General features: G+C 42.8%; 1 protein-coding gene across 1 annotated transcript in view; it reads left to right on the forward strand.

The window, feature by feature from the left end:
- The window catches only part of GLDC (glycine decarboxylase), a 183,823-nt gene that overhangs the window by 125,693 nt on the left and 34,569 nt on the right, over positions 1 to 23,561 (forward strand). Inside the window, exons 16-22 of the mRNA XM_069230125.1 lie at positions 2,952 to 3,027; positions 6,057 to 6,182; positions 8,442 to 8,591; positions 14,383 to 14,495; positions 16,102 to 16,243; positions 18,487 to 18,598; positions 21,645 to 21,740. Coding sequence (XP_069086226.1) covers positions 2,952 to 3,027; positions 6,057 to 6,182; positions 8,442 to 8,591; positions 14,383 to 14,495; positions 16,102 to 16,243; positions 18,487 to 18,598; positions 21,645 to 21,740 — 815 coding nt within the window. The remainder of the gene's footprint in view (positions 1 to 2,951; positions 3,028 to 6,056; positions 6,183 to 8,441; positions 8,592 to 14,382; positions 14,496 to 16,101; positions 16,244 to 18,486; positions 18,599 to 21,644; positions 21,741 to 23,561) is intronic.

A 23,561-nucleotide genomic window follows, 5' to 3' on the forward strand; every position in this document is an offset into this window, starting at 1 on the left:
ATCACTTCTGCCCGCAGGGTGAGTGAGCTGCAGGCACGGTCATCTAAGCCACCCTTCCTTTCCATCTATCCCGACAAGGTGGTGCTTCACACCAGGGATTCATTTTAGCACAAAAGTGGTCATGCCCTTTCATGTAGACCAATACAGCGCCTTGCCTACTTTTTACGATTATGTGGGTGCAGAATAGTTGGGTGTTGTCTGCATTAAAATGTCCTAGACATTGGCTAAAAAGCCATCCCCGGAGGGTTTGCGCCACTCGCTCTACCAGAGCAACAGCTGCAACCACTGCGTTAGCATGCAGAGTTCCAGTCCTGGACATCTGTCGGTCAGCAACGTGGGTATCCCTGCACATGTTTACCAAAACCTACTGCTGGAACAGTCAGGTCCTTAGGGATGGTTACTTTGCCCATTCGGTCCTGCAGGACTTACTAGTGTGATCTTGGTTCGCAGACCTTCCTCCGGGGATGGTATTGCTTGGTTATCTATTCTAAGGTAAGGAATCTGCAACTAGAAGTCTCTATCAGATGAACAAGTTACTTACCTTCGGTAACGCCTTATTTGGTAGAGACATATTCTAGTTGCAAATTCCTTACCGACCCATCCATTCTTCCCGCTCAGGACTTCCCTTTCAGAGCCCTAGTTCCGACTCACCAGTGGACAGTGTTCTTCATGGGTTTGCGCTTCTGGCTTGCAAAGTAACGAAAAGAAACTGACATCAGCATGCCAGGGTGGTTCCTATATAGGTTCTGCAACATCATATCCGGCACACCAATGCAGACGGATGCGGAGCGGATCAATGCCACCTGACGGCGTGTAGTGGTACTGCTCAGGAAAAATCTCTGGATCCAGACTGACGCCTGGGGAAAATTCTAGGGTAAGCAGTCTGCAACTAGAATATGTCTCTTCCAAATAAGGCGTTCCCGAAGGTAAGTAACTTGTTCTTCTTGTCTCATAGAATTTCTAGTGTTACTTGTATTTTCTGAATCACTGATATGTCTTCAAATAGAGTGGCTATTTTTGGAGGGTGTAAGCAACATATCATGAACATAACGAGTTTTGAGCTGGATCAAGTGAATCTACGTAGGAACGGGTTTGGAAGAAGGATGCAGTTTCCGTGATTGGACTTCTTAACTCCTTTTTCAAGAGACATTGAACAACATTAATATTGCTTAACAGAAGTTAAAGAATGTTTTTCAGTGCTTAATAGGAGGCATTTCAGCTAGCTGTGACTGAGTGAGGAATTTTAAAGCTGGTCTAAAGTGTCCTTGTGAAAGGACATTTAACCTTCTGTAAATTAACTGGGTTGGTAGAGGCCAATTTCAGTGGTTTTGAAAGTGCAAGGTTCAAAATAGGTAGGTATCCAGTGTGAAGCTTGTAGAGTCTGCTTGTAGCACTAGGGGTGGTTCATTCCCTAACCTAATAGACTTTTGGGTGAAGTTTGGAAGAATTGCCTCTGAAGATAGACGTTTTCGGTCTTGTGTTGGTTAGAATTTTAGGTGACAGGAGGAATGTGTCTCTTATTCTAGAAATCCAGGTGTGATTTCCAGGAAGAGGTAATTCTAAGTTGAACCCTTGTGGTGCAGATGGATGCCATCTTTTTATCAATGGTTTGAGATGCTCGGTGTTAGTTCTTGGGGCTCCTGTTGATTCTTTGCAGATTTGAAGAGATGTGGCGCCACAATAGAGCCTTGAGTTCCCTATAAGGAAGAAGGATAGCCAAGGATCAAAGTGATTTTTTTTTTTTTTTTTCACCAGTTGTGAGCTTTGCAAATGAAAAGGCAAGAACCAGCTCAGGCTCATGCAACTTAAAAGCATTCTGATGATGCAATCTGATTATAATTAATGGCGAGTGGTATCAAATTGCCTATTGCGCTGTACTGCGCAAAGACAGTTAACAGATTAATAAAATATGTATTCCCATTATCTGGGAACAAGTTATCATCTAGGGTGTTGTGTATTATCTCAGTCTGAAAACAGATTGGAATTTTAGACTGGTAATGCTGAAGTATGGTGCTAGTTGTACGGCAGCTGTACTTTTCAGTGAGCCTCTGTATAAAAGATGATTTGAGACATGGTTATTATTATGGAGATTAAAGTGATTTAAGTTGCATTCCTTTAGAAGAGATCTGACCTGTTTTTGGGGTATGACAGTAACATTGTTTAACAGAAGAATTTGTGATCTTCAAGACTAAATCTGCACAATTTACTAATCGTTCAAAATGAGAAAAACATAAATTGTATCCTTTGTGGACAAAGATTTGATGCCCAAGAGAATTTGTGTCATCATATTGGTGTTTTGGTTATGGAAAATACAGTCTGGAAGGCAAAAGGTGAGATGAGTACAAAGGAAGTCCATGGATACTTGTAGTAGATTTCTTGGGTTTCTTGTAATCCTCTTGGTAATATATTGATTTCTATAATCTGCAATTTTGTGGCTTTCCTAAGTATCCGTCTTCTCTACCCTAATATTTTCATTAATCTGTCAAGGTTATGTTGGATGTATTGCAATGCTTCAGTGTGCTTCAAATATGTGGTGTCCTATCTACTCAAAATGAATCTCCTCCGCTGAAGAAGCCATGGAAATTTTGTGCGGTCATTTTGCAGAGACCGATCAAATCTATCTCTCGACATAGTCAACCTTGGTTAACCACCATTCTCCAGCCGGTGGTAGCGCAAGTCTTCTGTTGATCCAGATTTAGACACAATTTAATATTTCAATGTAGTACCACCCTTGCCCATAGTTTGCCATGTGTCAGTTCCAAAGTCCTCCCAACGCCCTTCTTGATTGATTCAAATACATTATGAAGATCTTGACATTGCCACATATGTTTAGATTCCTTTGGACATTCTTCCGGGAAAAATATTTTTATACAGGATGTGATCCGTTGGTTTGTTAACATGTTGGAATGCAAATCTCTTGAAACTTAATCCCCTGTATCCTTTCTCACCAGTGGGGCCCAGGGCGAGTATACTGGCTTGGCTGCAATTAAGGCTTATCTAAATGGAAAAGGAGAACACCACCGAACTGTAAGTGTGAAATAGTGTAGTAAAATATGAAGGCTACCTGGCGTTTGTGCCTCTACTGCTCAAGTTAAGAGCAGATGTTTAACAACTCACACAGGGAATAGCAGAATAAGCTTTCATTTGTCTTTCTTTGATGATCGTGATCATGCACAGAAAATATGAGTCCATGTAACCACACAATATATTTATTAAATTGTTTATGTAGTGTTCACAGTGAAAGTAGTAAATACAGTATTCCAGTTTTGTTCAGCTTTACTTGTCATTTTCTTCATATGTACATTTTTGTACGAATGAGCAGATGTATAGGTGTTGGTGCAATATGGTATTTTCTGCTACTGCAAATACTAACATTGTCAAATTGTGTGAAGCCTGGGTTGCCATGTTGACCCTTTATGTAGCAGCAGCAAATAATGTGCACCTGTGGAGAACAGTGGCTAGTTCCAATTGTCACTTTACCCGTGTACAAATTAAATATACCCTCAACACCCTCAATGGCGATGGATCTTCACAAGTGTTCCTAAAATCTTCAGGCCTTCTCATAAGCAGACTATGCTTCCACTCTGCTGCACCACACAATGTACCAGTATCAATAAAGGACGGTCCTATTGTCCATGCTCTTCAGAACTAAGCACACTCCTAAATATGGTCAAGTAACTCCGCTAAGAAGTTCCTTGCCCTGTATGTAGAATTTCTAGAGTGCACACCGGGCAAAAAGGAGGGGTCAAGTACAAGCATAATGTCGCTGAATGACAGGTTACGAAAGGTTAAGGCTTTTGGGATGTAGTGGTGTTTAAAGAGGCGAGTCTTCAATGCTTTCCTAAATTGGAGCAGTCCTGATGGATACGGAGATGTTTCAGATCGTAGGTGTCTGATGAAAAAGGCCTGCTGCCTTGGTTTTTCGTATTTTACAGTTCTTAGTCTGTAGTTTGGTGCCCTGGCTGAGGTTGTGCTAACAAACCTAGTTGGCAAGCTTGTCTACAAGATAAGAGAGGGAGCTGGTGTTGATAGCTTTGTACATGATGCATCTGGTTTTGAAGATGGTACGAGCCTTCAACGGGAGCCAGTGGTGCTCTATCAGGATGGGGGGGTGATGTAATTGTTTCTTCACGCCTTGGCTGAGACCTGCAGTGGCGTGTAGCATCTCTTAATGGTGCTAATGAGCAGTCTAGAAAGCAGTGGAGCAGGGCATATCCTCCACCCATATGCAAGAGCATGATGGATTGAACAGCAGTTCTAAAGGCGCTTTCTGGAAGAAATGGTTTTCTGACCAGATTCTGCTCATTTGTAAAATGAAAAGCAGTAACAATATTTTAAAAATCAGCAATCCTGTATTGGCACATGAACAGATTGCAATTTTCGTCATTGTTAAACTACTTATCACTGCCGGGAGGACAACAGACCGTGCTCTTGCCTCTGTCCTTATGCCAGATTAGTTACCTGAGGTTATTAAACAGTAGTCCCACCAGGTTCTTCCCTACATTCGATACCATCTAATGTTTTCAGAAGACTCCTTGCTGAAATTATCCAATTACAATAGCTGTTGTTGATGATTTTTATGGTCACAATTGTCTCCAGTGCGACAGATGTAACAAAAAAAGACATGTCTAGCTGAATTCCATCATTTATTGCCTGATTGAAATAATCTTGAAAGTGTGAGTGTTCTGCAGCACAGAATATCTCACTGTGAATTTTAATTGACAAAGAACAGTCGCTGAAGCCCCACATTGAACAGTTTGCCATCTGTTGTGGTTATCTTCACGTGCTTCATGGTGTAGCCCTGCACTTTGGCATGGGTGGAAAGTAAAATCTCGATTACTATGCTTGAATTATGCTCGAATTTACACCAAAACACCTCACATTAACGTTAAAATAAGCTTATTCCAGAAAAGAGCTTCACATTAGTCCCCATTTACGGAATTCCTAAAACTGAAGCACGTTCAACAGAACTGAACAGTCCACACTTGTTGATGAGCACTGCATTCTGTCTGCACGTAGTTCAGTGTGTATTTTTGGACAAATCCCAACCAAACGTTGGGCTTCTACATATACTGTGTACAAGAGTCCACCAGGTTCAGGAAAGATCCAAAAACCCACCTGGTCTAACATTGATTTAATTGTATTCATCAGTTTACCTCTTAAAACTCCAACTCCCTCCCTTGGTGTCTTGCTTTGCACTAAGAAGTAGCACTTTGGCTCTGCTCCGCACACTCGAAGACTTTAAACTAGTGGGTATCCCCTTAAAAGTGCATGCATTTTGGCTATGTTAAACTGTGGAAATATCACACACACACTGGTCTACAGTACAGAAATCATACTAAAGCTGTCATCGTAGTAGAAAAAGAAGCAAAGTATGCGGAAGACATTGCCTGTCCTTGGGGATATGTCATCCACATAGACTATTATACAAAGTGAGTTTGTGCTTTTCACTGAAACTCCAAACATTAGCAAAGAACCTGAGCGAAATGTACTAAGTCATCAAAAGCTTCAAATACGCTGTGGAGGCGAGCGTGATTTAGGTTATTACAAGTGCTTGCTAATTGACCTAATGCTTTGATTTTTACCCATTGCAAATGTTTATTTGGAGTTGATGACACTGCATGCCACTGTTTTCAACATCAGCTGGTAAGCCTTTGCTGTAGTCATGCATCTCATTAGCCACCAAGGTATGAAGGTTTATAAAGAGCCCTTGCTGTGCACATGATTATCTAGAAGGGCCCAAACAAGTTAGATACTGAGGAGCTTAATAAAAAGAGGGATAGTGAAGTGGGAAGAACCAAGCTGGGACTTTGCTTGTTGCATTGTAGTTTTCTGTTGCACCTACATGTTCCAGAGGTACTTTTTGTTCTTGAGGAAGCTTAATTTGGAAACTATCTAATTATCTTCATATGGTTCCATGTTAAGTGTTTAATATGCAAAATTACAATTGTTACATTGGTATATCACACTTGTTACTTTGAGTGCCTTAAATGTGCATTGCAAGAGTGGATATTTATGGCCTGTGGTTGACCTAGCATGTTTGTGGTGAATTCTAGGTCTGTCTCATTCCGAAATCTGCTCATGGAACAAACCCAGCGAGTGCCCAGATGGCAGGCATGAAGATACAACCTGTAGAAGTGGATAAGCATGGAAATATAGATATTGCTCACCTGAAGGCCATGGCAAGTATTGGTGCTCTAATGTAACGGCTAACTAGTGTTTGCTGTCCGCATTTCTCTTTATCCCATTCAAAATGTAATACATCAAAGATGGAAAATGCCTTTTAACATGTTCTTGCTATTCCAACTTTTCATTACTTTGGCTTTCTTCCCATCTGTACTTTTTATGTGATTGCTGGTTTTTGCTCTTTCAGTTACCCCCGGTATGTTTCTCTTTAAGATATGTTAATACTTGATAATCAACTAATGTGAAATTTCCCTTTTGGAAGATATTCATGTCGTCAAAATATTACTTTAGTTTGTTTTTCAAATTTTTGAGAGAGTATTGCACACAAAAATGTAGTTCATGATAACACTTGCCTGACAGTCACATGCCAATGTAGTTTGAGTTTGGCTTCACAACAGTGCACTCCATCTAATACTTCTTCCCCATTTATTCTGTTTATGGCCCAGGGCCTTCTTACTAATTTGGACTCTGATATGGAGCAGCGTTCCCGAGATTTGGGGGAACGAGGAGGCAGCAAATTCAATGAAGCCACTAAAGACCGTGTTGCCCACTATGGTTTGGGACCTTTGGCTCAGTCCTATTAACAGCTGCACAAGTCTGCTGCTTAGCTTAGCCTAAGCCTCTCAGTTTGTTAAAGCATGTGTTAGATATTTTTTTTTGCCAAGAGAAGCTTGCCATTTTTGCACTTACATATGCTCATTCTGCCTTTTGAGTCTTCATTATGTTGGAAATAAAGTCTGTCAGAAGCAAAGACCCTGAGTGACTTCTCTACCTCATCCAGTTTGGTGATAAAGTCCTTACAAGGCAGGTCAATTGGGAGGGGGTGGAGTTACAGGTCATACCTCTTTGTGCGTGGAAAGGGTTAGCAGGCTGAGACTCCTAGAGTCCTCTCTAGGCTTACCCTGTCCAGGCATCAGACTGGTTCCCTGAGATGCCTGTGCTTTTTAGCTTAAAATGAAAAAAAAAAGGGCTGGGGCACCTTAATCTCACAAAAAGGAGATTCTTGAATATACACAAGGGATAGCTGCATTTTACATCATCCAGCCAAATAAACCTGGATTGGTAGGTTCTTTAGGCCGGCGTCCTGGAGACTGGTCCCAGAGGGGGCACTGAGCTTTACAGAACCTCCCACATTACAGCTGCTGCAGATTCACTTTGACCATCAAGAAGGGAGATGCAAAGGAGAAAGTGGAAAAAAACTGGTTGAGAAACAGAACACCAAGCATGTGGGTCTCAGAGCAGGCTCCCACTTCATTTTCTCTGTATATCTGCAGAGTCCACGCATCTCAGTACTCCGAATGACAACGTGGAGGTATAGTAGCGGGTGCAAGAGTGTGACTTTACCTACCGTTAGGAGGATGTTAGGTTTTGTATGTTTGTATACCGCACTAATCACATATTGGTGATGTTATTCAGGAAGCCAGGTCCTCCGCTTACTGTGGAATTTGAGAAGCAATGAGGCTTGATGTGGTGAGGGAGGTTGTTTCTGTTTTGAAGTAGAGGTAGGAGAAGGCACAGCTTCCTGCTTTATGGATGCAGAGTATGTGTGCTAGTGAGAGCCCAGCTTAGCAGACGTGCCTGGGAGGTAGGTTGAAGTGCAGGGCCGATGTTGTGTAATGCTTTGTGTGTGTGTGTGTGGAGTTTGACCTGGGTGCCTTTTGTTTATGGAGTGCCAGTGGGGTTCTCTGAGATGTGGGTGCAGTGAGGTAGGTATAGGGTGAGATTTGTTTCTGTTTTCTGGATAGCCCTGAGCCTGTTCAGGAGCTTTGTTGATTCCCGCACAGTGTTTTGCCGTAGTCAAGTCTGCTGGTAATCAGCTCCTGGGTAACTCTTTTCCTGGTGTTTTCTGGTAGCAATTTGAAGATCTGCCACATCATCTTCATGATGTGCAAGCAGGTAGAGTTCATTGTTTACTTGAGTCCTCATTTCTAGCTTGTCGTCTAGGATGATTTCCAAATGTCTGGTGGGGGTAGTTTTGATAGGTGTGGGGCGGAGGTCAGCTGGCCACCAGGTGGAGTCCCAAGCAGAGGGTTTCCTTCTGAAGATAACAACTTACAATGCACTGAAACTGCAGAACAGGCTGTTCCGAACCTATTCTGAGTGATAGTCCCTTAAGGAGATGTGAAGAAAAAGCAGCAACATTGTCAAAGATAGCAGAGGCCTCTCCAATCTTAAAACAAATATTCTGTATCTGGGCTGGCCACAGAGCATGTTTGTGATTCACATGTTTTTGATATCTCCATTCTGTCTTATAGGTGGACAAATACAAAGAAAACCTGGCAGCCATTATGATAACCTATCCATCCACCTACGGTGTGTTCGAAGAAGATATCAGCAATGTTTGCGATCTCATTCACAGACACGGTGGCCAGGTCTACTTGGATGGAGCAAACATGAATGCTCAGGTAGGGATTGCTTTCATCCTACTGATATAACTTTATCTAGTTGGTTTACAGTTGTGTGAGTGATGTGATGTGGATTTTGAGCTTCTGTTGATGGAGTTGAAAGGCTCTTTTTCTATATTTTAATTTCGAATGTTGCATTTCTTGTTATACCAAGACAACCAACACTGGAAATACCCCATTCACACCTCCACCACCTCTAAATCCCTCCCAGCAGCACAATCAATTAATCAATAATTTATAAAGCGCGCTATGTACCTGTTAGGGTTTCGAGGCGCGGGGGGGGGATGGTTCTGCTATCGTTCGAAGAGCCATGTCTTGAGGAGTCTCCTGAAGGTGAGGAGGTCCTGGGTCTGGCGTAGTGAGGTTGGGAGTGCGTTCCAGGTCTTGGCGGCGAGGTAGGAGAAGGATCTGCCGCCAGAGGTCTTGCGCTGGATTCGGGGGACACATTTCATCCTAGTTTCATGCACAAAATTGTACCCTGAATTCACCATTTCCTCAGTTCTCCCCATCATCCGGCCTGTGTATTTTAGTCTTTTACAACAAATGTGTTGATCATGACACCCCCTCTTGAACTGTTTCCAGGGTCCAGCCGCCTCATATTTTTTCATGCTTCCTCTTCCTTCATATACTTCCTATTCAGTGATCCTACAGTTTCCCATCCCCATTTCCCAAGTCTGATGTGTTGGGAAGGATTCAGATCTCCATTTTTTTAGCAATATCACGCTTACCTACCATATAGCCCATTTTGACAACTATTTTTTGGTAATGTGTATGATCCACAGCCTTACATGTTCCAAGTAATGTTAGTCGGGGCAACAAATCCAAAGGTATTCCTGTTGCTGTGACTAATGAGGCTTCTAAGCTCCTAACAAGAGGTGATCGATCCATTATATGCATCATTGAAAACTACTCTTACTAGTCTGTCAAAGATAAGTGAGATGAGATTCAACAGGAATGCTTTGAGAAACTCAGATGTATGTCCTTCCATTTTGCATCCTAGCCCTCTTTTAAAACCCACCTCTTGTCCTGCCAATTTAAGAGAAATTCTAGATTTAATTTAAATTAGGTTTTGCAGTCTGATTTGAGCTGAGATTAAGATTAAGGTTATTCCGTGTGCCCATGTCTTCAAGCACAGTGTTCCACTTCTGGGTTTTTGTTTAACCTAGTTCAACATGGGAGTTGTAGTCCTGGGCAGTGGTGGCTTCTGGCAAAAGCAAGTGGTGGGGCAGCACGGGGAAAAGATAATTAAAACAAAAAAAAGAACTTGGTGTTGCAGCACCCATTTCTACTGCCAGTGCCTCAGTGCTCCTCTGCTTCCTTCGGCCACACAGCACAGGCTCCCAGACTCCCCACCCAATCCGGACACTGCTCTTATGTTATTACCCAGCATGAGGGCAGCATGGGGATTGACCTAAGCCGGCAGGTTTAACGCTACCTCGGGCACAGGGAGTCTGTGCCTTTTCTCCACCCGGCTGTACAACACAGCTAGGTTGGAGAACTGTAAATCCACATGTCAGTTTGGCCGGCCTAAGACAACCGGCCAAACTGGAATGCGCACTTATAGTGCCCACTACTCCTCCTCCCCCCTGCTGTCCAAGGAGGATGGCCCAGCCCCACCCCACCCGACACTCGCGGCATTGGCTCACTCGACCAGGGAATGAAAAGTGTATTTTTCATTTTCTGCCGCTGAGCAGTGGGGAGATGCTCCTCCGCCATTACAGATGAGCTGCCGCTGGTCCTGGGTGACATCAGTTGAGGCATTCGAACAAGTTCACCTGAAAACAGAGAACTGTAAAAGTAAATCTGCTGATCGGGGCATTGCCTCCTTGGTCCGCATAGTCATCTGGTAGCCTTAGCTACGACTGTGCCACCTGATGCCGATTTTCCTGGACAAGCCGTAGTTTAATGAGTGTTGCAATTTTTTATTTTATTTTTTCCCCTGGACTGTAACAGTCATGATTGTGTAGGAACCAAACCAGTTTGTTTTGCCAGCTTTTAAATCTGGGTCACAGACGGATTTGAGTTTAACTGCGTTAAGCTCTGTTCCCATGTCAAGTGACCCCTTCAATGCTGTGAGATTATCTGGATATTTCAGCGTGCTTGACGGAAATCAAGTAAATAGATTTGAAATTAAATATTGAAATTGCACGCAGCCATCAAATTCTTTTTTATGTATTTAAATACACCTTTAAAATAGTACTCTGAAAATCTAATTTTCCCTCTTTACATTCACCCACTCCAGTTTCAAAATGAACATCGTCTATTTAAGAATAGAATAAACTTCTATGAGCTTCTTATTGAACTAAACACGATATGCGTTTCACAGGTGTGTGGTGAAAAAAAACTTGTGTTGAAAGGAAGCACTGCATTTTTGCAAAATTTCCCATGTGGTCACAAAAATGTATCTCAAATTAAACTTGCGTTTTCAAGTTCTTTATGCATTCCCAGCAAATACAAAACCGATAAATTGCCACATTACTCTGTTTAGATTTATGATATGCCAACATGTCATCAGGCCGCTTTGCAGCGCATTTACTGAATCCCACAAGAAACTAATCATCAATAAATGTAGGTTTTGCTCCCAGATGGTACAAAGCGAAGAATAAATGTTACGCGGTCAAGCACCTGATAAGTAACTAAATAATAAGTTGGCACTTTCTAGGAGTAAAGACTGTTTTAATGGTGCACTGCTACACAATGGGGTCTACTAAGCGCCAATGCTTGTGTAAATATGAAGAACGAGCGGCGCTGGTCTATAGTCACCATTGATGTAAACAATACCCCCTTTCCACTTGAGTGCCAGACTCCCCGTCTCAATCAAACGTGGCGACCACCCTTGGCTCATCTGTGACGTCACAACGAGACACCGACTGCCAGGGAGTAGGGGGTGCTGCTGGAAGGTGAAAACAATGATGCCACCAGGGGGGAATTCCGTCTGCCCGAGCAATGTCCTATCAAAAATATTTTACTATGAGTGCCCTGCGGTCGGGGAAGAATTGCAGGACTTCTGAGCGACGGCATGCACGTGGAGCTGGAAACCCCAGAGTGCTGCAGTGACTTGATCGCAGAGAGTGTCGGCGTGTTTCCTCTCCAGCGGAGATGCGTTCACCCTGTAATTGACGTATCCGGAACTGTAAGAACAGCTTGTAATGCTCTGGACCCTGAGGGCATCCTTGTAGCCCTGAATGTTTTTCTTCGCAACTCATTGTTTTGTATGTCAGGACTATATTCGGTCTGTGAAATGCCAATTGCACGTGTCATTACTCAATGTATAGTTGTTTAGAATTTGAAATTAAGTACAAAAAATACCATGCCACACCAGCTGACCTTACTGACAGTTGGCTTCAAAATACGGATTTTGTGTACTTTGGCTGATTGTTTTTGTTTGTTACATCTTAAACTCTGTATGGTACAGGAGCGCGTTCATACCTGTCTTTCTTACTAGAAGATGCCTGGAAACAGACTGCGAACATTGGTGCTCATTAGCTTAACCACATTCACAGTGGGTTTGGCTGCTGAAAGTTCCTCGGGCACACTACTGGTTCTCAGAGTGCATTATCGGATGAGATATCATGAGAGGGTAGTATCTCACTCCTTACCATTCCCCTAGAGATCTACTTTTCACAAATGGATGAGACTGCTAGTCCTCCGGGAATTTCAGCCTTCCGTAGATCAAAAACAAATCCGCGCACCCTAGAATGTGGAACAAATGTTCTTTGCCCTATTGAGGGATGGCTGAATCTCCGACTGTAAGTAACATGGAGCAGCATGTTACTGGAATGATTGAGTTCATTTGTTTGATGTAAATACAAGAATTGTTTACATTGTTTTGTAGCTCTTCTGGCTCGTTTTGCCCAGTAGATCTCTCTTTGTACGTTTTTCCCAAAGGTATGATTTTGCTCACCTTTTTACTTTGAAGATGTATCCATCAAAAAAAATGAGGAAAAATGTTACTTGGAATTTGGATGTCAAATCTGTCAAAAATCAATCAGTCTCTCTGTCTCGATATCTTGCCTTTCCTTCAACTCACAGATGCTGTTGTTTTTACTGAAATTAGTTCAAGGGGATGTTATTGACTGGCCTTTCCAAGCATGCTGTGTCGTTCATGTTAATAATGAAACGGACTCGCAATCCCTCGGTGTGTGAATGCCTATTGGCAATAGGTTGGGGACTTAGAAGTGGGAAAATGAAATCCGGGAATGCTGCAACAGCTTTGGCAGAAAGACCTCTGGACAGGCACCTGTATAAAGGTAGCAAATGTGCACAAGGGCCGTAAGATCAACATGAATCCAACGAGAAGTGACGCACTGGCAAGCTGTAGTGCAGAGCATTGACAGCTTCATTTTATGCGCTCACTTCCTACCAGGAGGAAGTTGGTCAGTGTATTGTGCTGGAATTGTTCCGAAATTCAGAATAGAGCGAGCTGTCGTGTTGGGAAAGGAGCCACTCCCCTACAGTGTCACTAGTCAGAACCATGCTGTTTTACAGTAGTATGTCAACGAGGATACCCTTTAACGTACTTGAAGAAACACCTAGGATTGAAGACACACATACTAGTAGGCCAGAGGTAGACCGAAGCAGATTGCACAGCGTTGTACGTTTCAGGATGCCACAGGTTGGTAGAAGCAGGAGGGCAGGGAACTACAATGTGACATCACGGTTAAAACACTTTAATATACGATAAGGATGTAATAGTTAGCAGCTTATTTTCATTTAATGTCAGTAGAACTGTTGTGTGTGAACGTGAATATAGTAATGAATTCTCCTCCAAATTACCTTTTTTGCATGCTATGTTTTTTCAGTACAGAAGTAGCCCACATCTGAACTCAAACGTAAGAAATCATTTTGATATGTGTAAGATATTTTTGTACCATGTCAGAGGAAAGTAGGCCCCAAGGCTGACAACAAGGCAATGAGAAGTTATTGAATGCTCTCTTAAATTGTGAAGTTTTGGACAAGTTACTATTTCAGACAAACTATGTAATTGAATTGACTTTGATTCTCTTGTCTGAGCCCAATACACACAGAATTATGGGATAAATAAATGTTCATTTGTGTGTAAAATATGGATATGTCTGATTCGGAGAAATACATTATTTGCCCTTTCCTTAAATCACAACCCTCTACTTTTATGAACGTGATTTTCTAGTTCCTCTGTTTAGAAATACATTCCTTTTACCATCTCATCACAATGAGCTGCTCACAAACATTTATAAATAAAACTCAGCTCTTCATAAAACTAGTACCCAGCCATTTTTTTAAAGCTGAAGACTTCATTTACAAATGTAGTATTTTATTCATAATTTTAAAAACAAACTTTTGATGAATCTGTTTCTTGAGTGTGCAAGATGCAGAGGGCCTTCATTAACATCAGATGCAGTGTGAGGGGACAGACTGACCTGATAAGCTCTTCGAAATCCCTCGATCAACTCGCTGCCTCACATTCCATTCAATTTGAGGGAGCGTGCTGATGTCAAAGTTGCATCTTGTCATATGTGATCATTGTAACTGTGATCTGCAGGTAGACGGTATCTACGAGGACCTTTTCTGACGTGCTAGCAACTCAATCAGAGGTTTAAAAGCATAGTACAAAATGCCACAAAGCTCAAATTGAATAGTCCAGTAAGTAGCATAAAAGCTAGAGCAACAGAATAACCACGCATTATTGCACTCCTTTGCCTTCTCTAACAACTTGTGGAATTATGTGGCATCCATATCCTCAAATAAACATGCCCTTTGACTATTTTGGTCATGCTTTTTGCTTCATTGAGATCTTGTTTTTTCTTGACAGGTGGGGTTATGCCGTCCTGGTGACTATGGATCCGACGTCTCGCACTTAAACCTTCACAAAACCTTCTGCATCCCTCATGGTGGTGGGGGACCTGGAATGGGACCAATTGGAGTGTTAGTATCTTATGTGGCACACTCATCTTGAGTCTGTTGCATCTGAAAATGTGTACTTGCTGCTAAAGTTACTTTAGTACTTTTTATAAAAATGTAATCACACTCCTCTGAGCCCAGGGAATGAATCCTACACATCTGGTATAAGTTTGTGAGTGAAGCATGACTGGTTCATCCAAAACTGGTTCCTTCCAGTGATTATATCAATTTCCACTGTACTTTATGTTGCCTTTTTTCATTTAGCACAAAAATAATCTAAAGCTGATCTGGAGTTGCTTGTATTCCCTTCGAGGGGGCCTCGCCTGGTACCTCAGGACCGACTGCTCCCTTGAGGATCAGGGTCACAACTGATTTGCGTCAGGCAGCCTTTATTTTAGAGGGACAATGTGGGTGAAAAATGTGTAAAAGGTTGAGTGCTGGTGCCCAAATACCAAGGCTGGTTAGTGTTGAATTCACTTCAAGCCTCTTTAATCCACTACCAGACACTACTCGTCTTTCTATTCTGCCTTCTTTCCCGTTTGTGTTCTTTTTTTTATTTCTTCCCTCTGTTCCTCATTGCCAGTATCTGATGAGTACAAATGAGTCTTGTGGGCCCAACCAGCAACCACCTGCTCAAATTAAGCACTGGCCAAGGGTATTGCTTAGCCCTTCTTTGCTTGGGCACAGTTGAGTGACATGACCACAGGTTTACCCATACTTCAGTCCTTTTCATTTGCTTGAGTTTGGCACAAACATTGCCCTACATTCGTGGGTACCACTTTGTTTAATCCGAGCACCACTCTGTGTTCAGAGTCAGTTCTTCCCTTCTTCAGTATCTGGGCTTCTACTTAGCTGGATTTAACGAATGGGAAGAATGTTTGGGTTCTGGTTACAGCATTTAGAAAGCAAACCCTCCCCATACGACAGTTCCTGGGATCACCTCACCCACACGTTTGCTATGTTTTTCTGTTAGAAAGAACCTGTGCATGTTCCTGTACTGGTGAGTAGCCGTCTTCTGTGTTGTCCCCTCTCAGGAGTTGTACCACAGAAGCAAATCATGACTGAACCGCTTTTCTAAAAAGCCCTCTTTCCTGTGGCCCGCCCTTCCCCGAGAGGCTTAGGGTTACACGGAAGAGCTCTTGTAGTACACATCAGTAGAAAGCTGCCAAACGGGGGCGGAGCCTACATAAGACCTTGTTACACATATACACATAGAACGCATCCTCATGCAGACCTGAAGACCAAGCTCGGCTCTACACCTGTACTTGAGCAAAGACCGACGTCACTGCTGAATCTCCAGGCCCCGGGCATCTGTTTTCCAGTTATTTAATGATTTGTAATCCAAGTGTAACTATATAAGGGACCCGCCATCTTAGATGTTCAGGTTATGAAGCCGCTTGTTTGACTGAGTAGCTGACGAGCCTCTGGACTGTAGGAGTATTAAAAGTTCCCCCACCTGCCCATCGAATGGGGACCTAGACTGCAGTTGTGTTGAACTGGTTTTATGACCGAGTCTCCTGACAATGTGAGAGAATGGCTGTAGGGGTACGTGAGACTTAGTGGCTGCAAGGATGAACTCCATTTTGCTGATTTCTGTTTGACATTTCTTCTCTTTTTGTTCCCCTTACAGGAAAAGGCATCTCACTCCGTACCTTCCCAGCCACCCCGTCATCCCTCTGCAGGTGGACAGTAATGCCAGCCCCCTGGGCACCGTGAGTGCTGCGCCGTGGGGCTCCAGCTCCATCCTACCAATATCCTGGGCCTATATCAAGGTGCGTTCATGATCAAGCTTAAGGGGGTTTCCTTGCTTAGAGTTTGCAGGGGTAATTTATTATCTGTATCCAGTGTGCTGCAACAGGTCCTGGCTAGTGCAATCTACTTTGGAAAACCTACTGGCGTAATACCTCATTTTGTAATGACGCAGAGTGTGTTCCTCAGGATACCTCGCCTGTAGATGAGGGTTGAGCGTTGAATGTGGCTTTTTCAGGGTTGTTTGATTTGTTGGGCTGTTGTTGAAGTAATGTGAAATCTGATAGTTTAGCATTACCGTAGCATCATGAGTTTTACAGCATTTTTTCGTTTGAGTTAATTTCAGCCTTTGGTATCTCCTCTCACCTGCATTCACCTCCATCGGTTTTGTTCACTGTGGTCCTGCAGAGAGAGACCAGACCAACCATATGATAATTGAGGCAGGGCCAAGACGGACTTGCACACGTTGGTTCATCTCTAACTGTGCGGATGAGCTGAACATCGACGACGGGTGGGCGGCTCAGTGACTGCTACTGGCCAGATTAATTCAAGCAATCCAGCCAGCACTTTTGGGTCTGTCCTTATGTTTTGTACCGTAACTGCAAAGACCCCCAATTCAGCTTCAACCAGAAAGAACCAAAAATGATACTGGAACATTATGACAACCTTTCCACGCCAAAGTGACTTTCTCAAAGCATGCCATACCCCCTATTTGGAAAGTTCCGGGTGGCTAGTTTGTTACTAGACTGTTTAGAAGTCTTATTTCTTGTTTTCCTCACCACACACTCTTTCTCCCACATCCCATGTGACTGTCTCGATTTTCGCTCCTAGCATCTCATCCCACCACCCGTCCAACCTGCCCCCCAACTACCCTACCCCCCCGTATCCAGGTTCCACTGATTACTTTGCTGACACCCCGATCCTCATCCTAAGGGTACACCATCCCCTCAACTACTAGCTGGACATGGACCCCCTTTTTCACTCCCTGCCCCTTTAATTGCTCTTGTACTTAGACTAGTCTTTTCTAAAAGCTCCAGTAACGTTACCCCCACCCCCTTGAAGTCTGGAACTTCTGTGTAGTCCTGGCAATGTTGCTATATCGGCTCCATTAATGCGAGGAGAGGAGAGGGGAGGGCCTTCACATAAGCATTGAACCAGGTGGGTCCCTTGGTCACTTCGTACGATGGGGGCCCTCATCAGTAATAACAATAGAGTTCGCTTTTATTACCACAAGTTACCGTGCATTCGTTTTCATTTGTGCTGAATAGTAATTTTTGAGGTGGTTTCAATGAAGAAAACGTTATTTAATAAAAAAAAAAAAAAAAAAAGGTAAAGTATGGAACACTACAAAGCGTCAAAAGTGATGTGGTTCATCAGGGGTCGCCTTTTATTACAGCCTTAAGTTTATAGTGAAACAACGAAGATGCAGGCGAGGCAACAATGCCTTGATGGAGACGCACACTCGGGAACCAGGGCTGCTTAAACCGGGTTATAAAACATTCTCCTGCGAACCCCTAGTGAGCAACGCAAGTGATGACTCCAGGACTAGTCTCTGCGAGCGTTTTGAACTGACCGATGCATTTCTTTGTTAGAGCTGAAACTGTGGTAAATGGTTGTCATAGGGAATTTAAGGCATGTGCTGCGTCTGTCGAAAACATGCACCAGCATTTCTGAACATACCTAAAGTAAAGATAGCATACACAAAACAACGTAAAGCAATTCAAACGTAACTGTGGACAGCACAACAAAGCAATGCAAGGCAGAAACCACAGTACAACGCATGCCATCATTTTACAATAAAGCAGTCCAAAAACAGCACAGGAAAACCGAACACATCACCACCACAACAAAATGCCACACAACAAATATGCACAGACATTCTTGCCACACTTTGCCACTGCCAGAAAACTTTTCGTAATACGGTGGGAAACGGTGTTTGTGCCAAGCAACATCTCACCTTGGGCATGAGCTTATTCGATCCCAAAACCTATTTGAATGGCGCACTTCGTTATGTTTCTCTGCACTGGTTGGTTGTGCGATCTCTTTAACTAGTATAACAGCCGTAACGTTCAACAGCAATATGTTTTGTTGTGCAGATTACATATTCACAATCCGTTGCTTCTTGGAGCTTGAGCCATTGTAAGGGTTTCTGATCTTGTTGCTTATTTCGATATTACATCTGCAGTAATACTGATCGAGTACACTAGTTGTTTATATTTCCCTGAACTTGATAACTAGTTTCTCATTACTGCTTACTGTATTCCAGATGATGGGTGCAAAAGGTCTCAAACATGCTACAGAGATTGCCATATTAAATGCCAATTACATGGCAAGGAGACTAGAATCTCATTACAAAGTGGTTTTCAGGGGTACCGGAGGTAAGTTGCATTTCATTACAACTGATATCACATGGCTTGCTTACAAAGCAAATAATGTGGGCCACAGAACATACCATAAATCTGGCCCTGTGTTTCCATATAGTATTAATCGGGAGCATTAGCTGTAATTTCGTGGACGTTCACATATATTGCCAAATTGACTCACAACATCTTACGAATACAGGCTTATTTTCCTTTCAATAAACTCCATACAGCATTCTTGTTCATTTCTTCATGTACTGCAGTTACTAGTGAAGACCTTCCTTTCGTTCTTCATGTGGGGATATGGGTGCACCCCCTCCCGCTGTCCCAAGCTTCTTTGTATGTTAGGTTAGCAAGGCCATGGGGCACAGGACTAGAAATGAAATTTTGATTCATTGCGCAACCAGTTTGTCCTTTGGCCCCAGCCCTATCTCGCCCACTGCCATTAGCGCTTCCGACTCAAATCCCCACCCAGATGATGGCAGTGGCCACTCAGGCGCGAGCAGTGGGATTAGAAACTACCAACACAAGTCATTGTAGTGACTAACAAGGCTCTGCTGGTTGGTCCAGTTCTGCTTCCCCAACTCGAGAAAGGATTAGAATTACTTAAGCTTCTCTGGTAGACTGTGGGCAAATGACTGGACTGACCCTCACCTCTTGAAACATAAGACCGGAAATCTGTTGGACGAGTCGTCACTGGGCTAAGCATAGCCGCATCTGAGGAAGAGTCCAGTTTCTGTTGAATAACCCTACAAAAGATGCAGGTAGAATGAAAACACCCTCTTTCAGTCTGATGTTGATCTTTGCTTCAGCAAACAGGACGTGTCTCACTGACTGGAAACAACTTTGTTCCCAAATGTTCAATTACTGACCTAAATTAGCCTATGCCTTAAAATGCTCATAATTTCACTCACCAGGAAAGAAACGGGCCACCATAAGATGCATATACTGGAGTTGTAGAGATTGGGAGTACGCAACTGTTAGCAAAAACCAAGAAACACATTGTAATGTGTTAAGTAAAACCTCCTGGCAGGTGGATTTCCTTTAGATTTTCTTAGAGTACTTCCCAAATTAACCTTCCAAATATAGAGTAAATTTTGATTGGGGCTAGCCATTGACCTCACCTTCAAAAGCCTACTCCTACGAATAGCGAGAAGGAAAATCTATGCAAGATATCAGCGGTTCTCCTCTGGGAGCCATCTGCTAGGAAATGAAACATGTGTGACCTGTAATTCGAACACATCTTTTGCATTTTGTGGCTTCACTAGTTGTGGTGGCCTTCCCATCTGTTATTTCTACTGGGAGGTGTGGAATGCTTCAAGTTTAAGGGGGTGGGCCTAAAAACAGGTTTCGCCACCAGAAAGATTTATTTCAGGACAGACATTAAGATAGTAAGGGACTGTGGAAGAGTTCTGCAATGAAGACCTTTACATCTTTAAACTCGTCCATCATAATTAGTTTGTAACAAGAGCATTCTCCAGTGGTCAAAATGCATTTGTAAATGTTAAGAGGCAATGTTTATTTGTAGTCACCATTTGTCAAGGATATTATTAAGCAGTTAGTATCTGCGTTTTATGTGGTGAATATTAAGACAAAGATTTAATATGGACATTTCCATATGGCACATTTGCTTTGCTCTTGCTCGACCTTTGAGTTTTAGCAAGGCTTTGGAGTGAATTGAAACGAGTACATGAGTATTATTGTTCGATGATCTGATTAGTACATAAAAAATGGAAAATGGCATAAAACCAGGTCTAGTAATTCTAAGTCCGAAAAGGGAATGTCCAAATTTAAGGCTATGAACTTGGATATTTTTCTTCCTGTACCAGTTTTCACTGTCTTCAAGCTTTTCCATTAGGAGGGTATGTTAGGATTTTAGCGCTGACTCACATTCTGCCAGTGTATCTTGCCTTATAAAGATTTCAGCCTAGTCGCGTTTTGTTTCCCCTTCCGGTAGATTATGATCGAGTTCAGAGATACTTTTGGCTAGGTCCTAGTGCAAAGAAGAAAGTTCAGACATGAATTCATGCTTTAACAGCTGAATGTCTCCTTGGGTAACTTTCACTTTAGGTGCCTCTGGGTTCATGGTAATGACATTTCTGGGACATCTTTGGGTCATGTTTCTGGCCAGACAGCATTTCATGGATGGATGGATGGAGATAGTCTTGGCTTGTGTATTATTATTATGAGATGCCATGGCTTGGACAACCTGACCCAAGAGGCAGATGAAAGGGGCTTCTACGTTGGGTGGGTCCACCGATCACTGCAGGCCGGGGGAAACTCCAGGCAATTGCCATGTGTCGAGAACCACCTCGGAGCTCTAGATAGTTGTCTTGCACTCTTTTGCTCCCGTGTTCTATTGGTGTTGAGGCAGTTGGCAGAGGCCCAAAGGGCTTCAACCTGGCCAAGTAGGCAAGCTGAATGTGGCAGAGTGGGAAACCAACCAATGTCCACGACTTTAAAGCCAGATATCCATGCAATTTGCACCCAGTTTCACTCATCCGCACCCACAACCCAAATAGTCTTCTTTTGATATTTACTGAATGCCATTTACCAGGTGTTGCTATGGGAACACTTTTCACCTTGTTTCATAACTATCTCGGGGCCTGATTAGGGTATTGGTGGATGGATTACTCTGCCACAAAGCTGACAGGTATCCCGTACGGCGAAATCTTAATCCCATAGAATATAATGGGATTTAGATTTCAGCAGATGGGATATCCACCATCGGTGTGATGGAGTAACCCGTTCGCCAATATCTAAATCAGGCCTTTAGTTCTGCAGCCGGATACACCGCAGTGCCCTTAATGTTTCAAGTAAGCATTTGTAAAAGCTTTGTCATATACACTGGTCTTTAGTGTTAACCTTGTATTATGTTGTGAAGTACTTGTAAAGGTAATGAAGTTTTGTGCACGCTATTCAAGAAAACCACTTCCGACCAAACTTTTTCTTATGCTCATTTTCTCATATGTGCTACCAATTGTAGAAGTGGTCGTGGTTATTTATTTTCTAATTTATAATCTACTCCTATATTCGAGCCAGTTATTATTATTTTTTATTGTAGGTTATGTTGCGCATGAGTTCATTTTGGATACAAGACCGTTCAAGAAATCTGCAAATATTGAAGCTGTTGACGTTGCTAAAAGGCTGCAGGATTATGGTCAGTATATAGAGCTTGTGAGTAGCTTTATTTGGAAGTGTTGGGGATTAAACATGAAAGGATAATCATGGTTAATTAAAATGCAACGTGCAACAGGAATAGGTTTTGGACTGGTATGTGGATGTACTGTCAGACCTCATGAAGAAGAGCTGTACTGGATCGTAATCTTCATTTTTTTTATGTATTTATTTTTAAAGGTCTGGCTAAACAAGGCTTTAGCTGTTTTGCCAGGCCCATGTCTTCCAAAAGATCCACTGTAAAAATACACATACACGTACCGTGGCTTTCAGTCAGCTCTTTTTAGCAAGTGTCTCTTCAAGTGCCTTTCACATTTTTATTCTGCCCTCCACCTCATGTTACATGGGGCAAAGGGTCAGCCTGCTTCACCCATTGGCTGCCTTGCACTGCGAGCAGCGCCATTTTGCCTGATCACATGTTCCTGATCACATGCACAGATGCCTGAAAAGGAGTGTGCTTAATTGCCAGGACTGGTTGCCTGCACTGCTAGACCTCTCCTATATTTATATACTTTTAATTTTTGCCAGATTTATTTTGCATATTGCATGTGTTTGCAGAAATAAAAATTAAGAGCATAGCATTCTTGCCAAGGCCAGACCTATTGGCTCTTGTATTTACTTTCTTACCAGCTTTCTACTTTATGTAACCCTATTGAACTTGTATTATTTCGTTACTGAGTTAGTAGGTGGCTAGTTGTGCTATTTCTTAACACCAGAATGCAGCCTGTCACTGAAGAAAAATCCTAGAATAATTGTTTCGGTTGCCAATGTAAACAAAGCAAAGTGATTAAAAGGAAGGAACGTCACAGAAATTCAGTTCTAATTGTGCTGCGATTTGCCTCAATGACGAAATCGCCTTTTTTTCTAATATGAATTACCTTAAAATAATTCAGCATGGACCAGGAATAAAGAGGAGCCTGTTCACAGTTGTCTATTAGGATTATGTGCGAAGAAAGACCTTCGGGACTTTGAGACTCAAAACACCTGAAGGAGGGAAGTGTTAGCCTCTGATGCATAGAAAAAGCTTAGTTAGGTATTTTTTGTATCCTCTTTCAGAGGGAGTGTCTCTACCCTGTAGATGGCATGTGACATAGTTCAAGTCCTGGACAATAAAGTCATGAAATGTTAACTGAATACTTGGGATTACACGTTTGCCCAGAGGGAGGCGGCCACCTATCTACAAATTAGAGACTTGCTTGTCTGGAACTGCCCAAATGGAAATACACGTTCCTGTATAAGTGGAATAGGTATTTGCCATCATGGGCCTGTGTCGCAGAGTATTTGTACTGACAACCCACATACTGCAGTGCAGGGCTGTGGTCCGCTCGCAGGTTTACAGTTTACCTGGGGGTGCACATGTGAGTTTGGCCTGGGCCCCAAGTGAGTAGAAGGCTGCTACTCGGCTCCAAAGGTCTGGAGTGGTTCCCTTTCCACATATGATGATGTTCTAGATGTGGTGATTTGCCAACCGATTACACCATATTCTCTTATTGGGGAGGCAAGGTGACTTGGAGGGAAGATATATAAAAACAGATTTCATTTGAAAGGAAAGATGTCCCTTTTGCCACTGAGGCCCTAAACCAATCGGATGGTGAAGAGGGATGGGTAAGGGTCTTCCATGATGATGTTTACACAAAGAGTTAATAGCAAGGGGTCGAAAGAGCCCGAAACGATTGGACATGTAAAAGTGGGGGCAGAAGCAAGGTGGGGCGACGCTCCAACTCGGTGTACCTACAACATATGTAGCAGTGTGATTTAGGGACCTACACCCTAAGGCCCCAAAACATAAAAGTAAGCCCAGTAG

This window comes from Pleurodeles waltl, chromosome 1_1 (genome assembly GCF_031143425.1).
Source record: "Pleurodeles waltl isolate 20211129_DDA chromosome 1_1, aPleWal1.hap1.20221129, whole genome shotgun sequence".
Taxonomy (NCBI): domain Eukaryota; kingdom Metazoa; phylum Chordata; class Amphibia; order Caudata; family Salamandridae; genus Pleurodeles; species Pleurodeles waltl.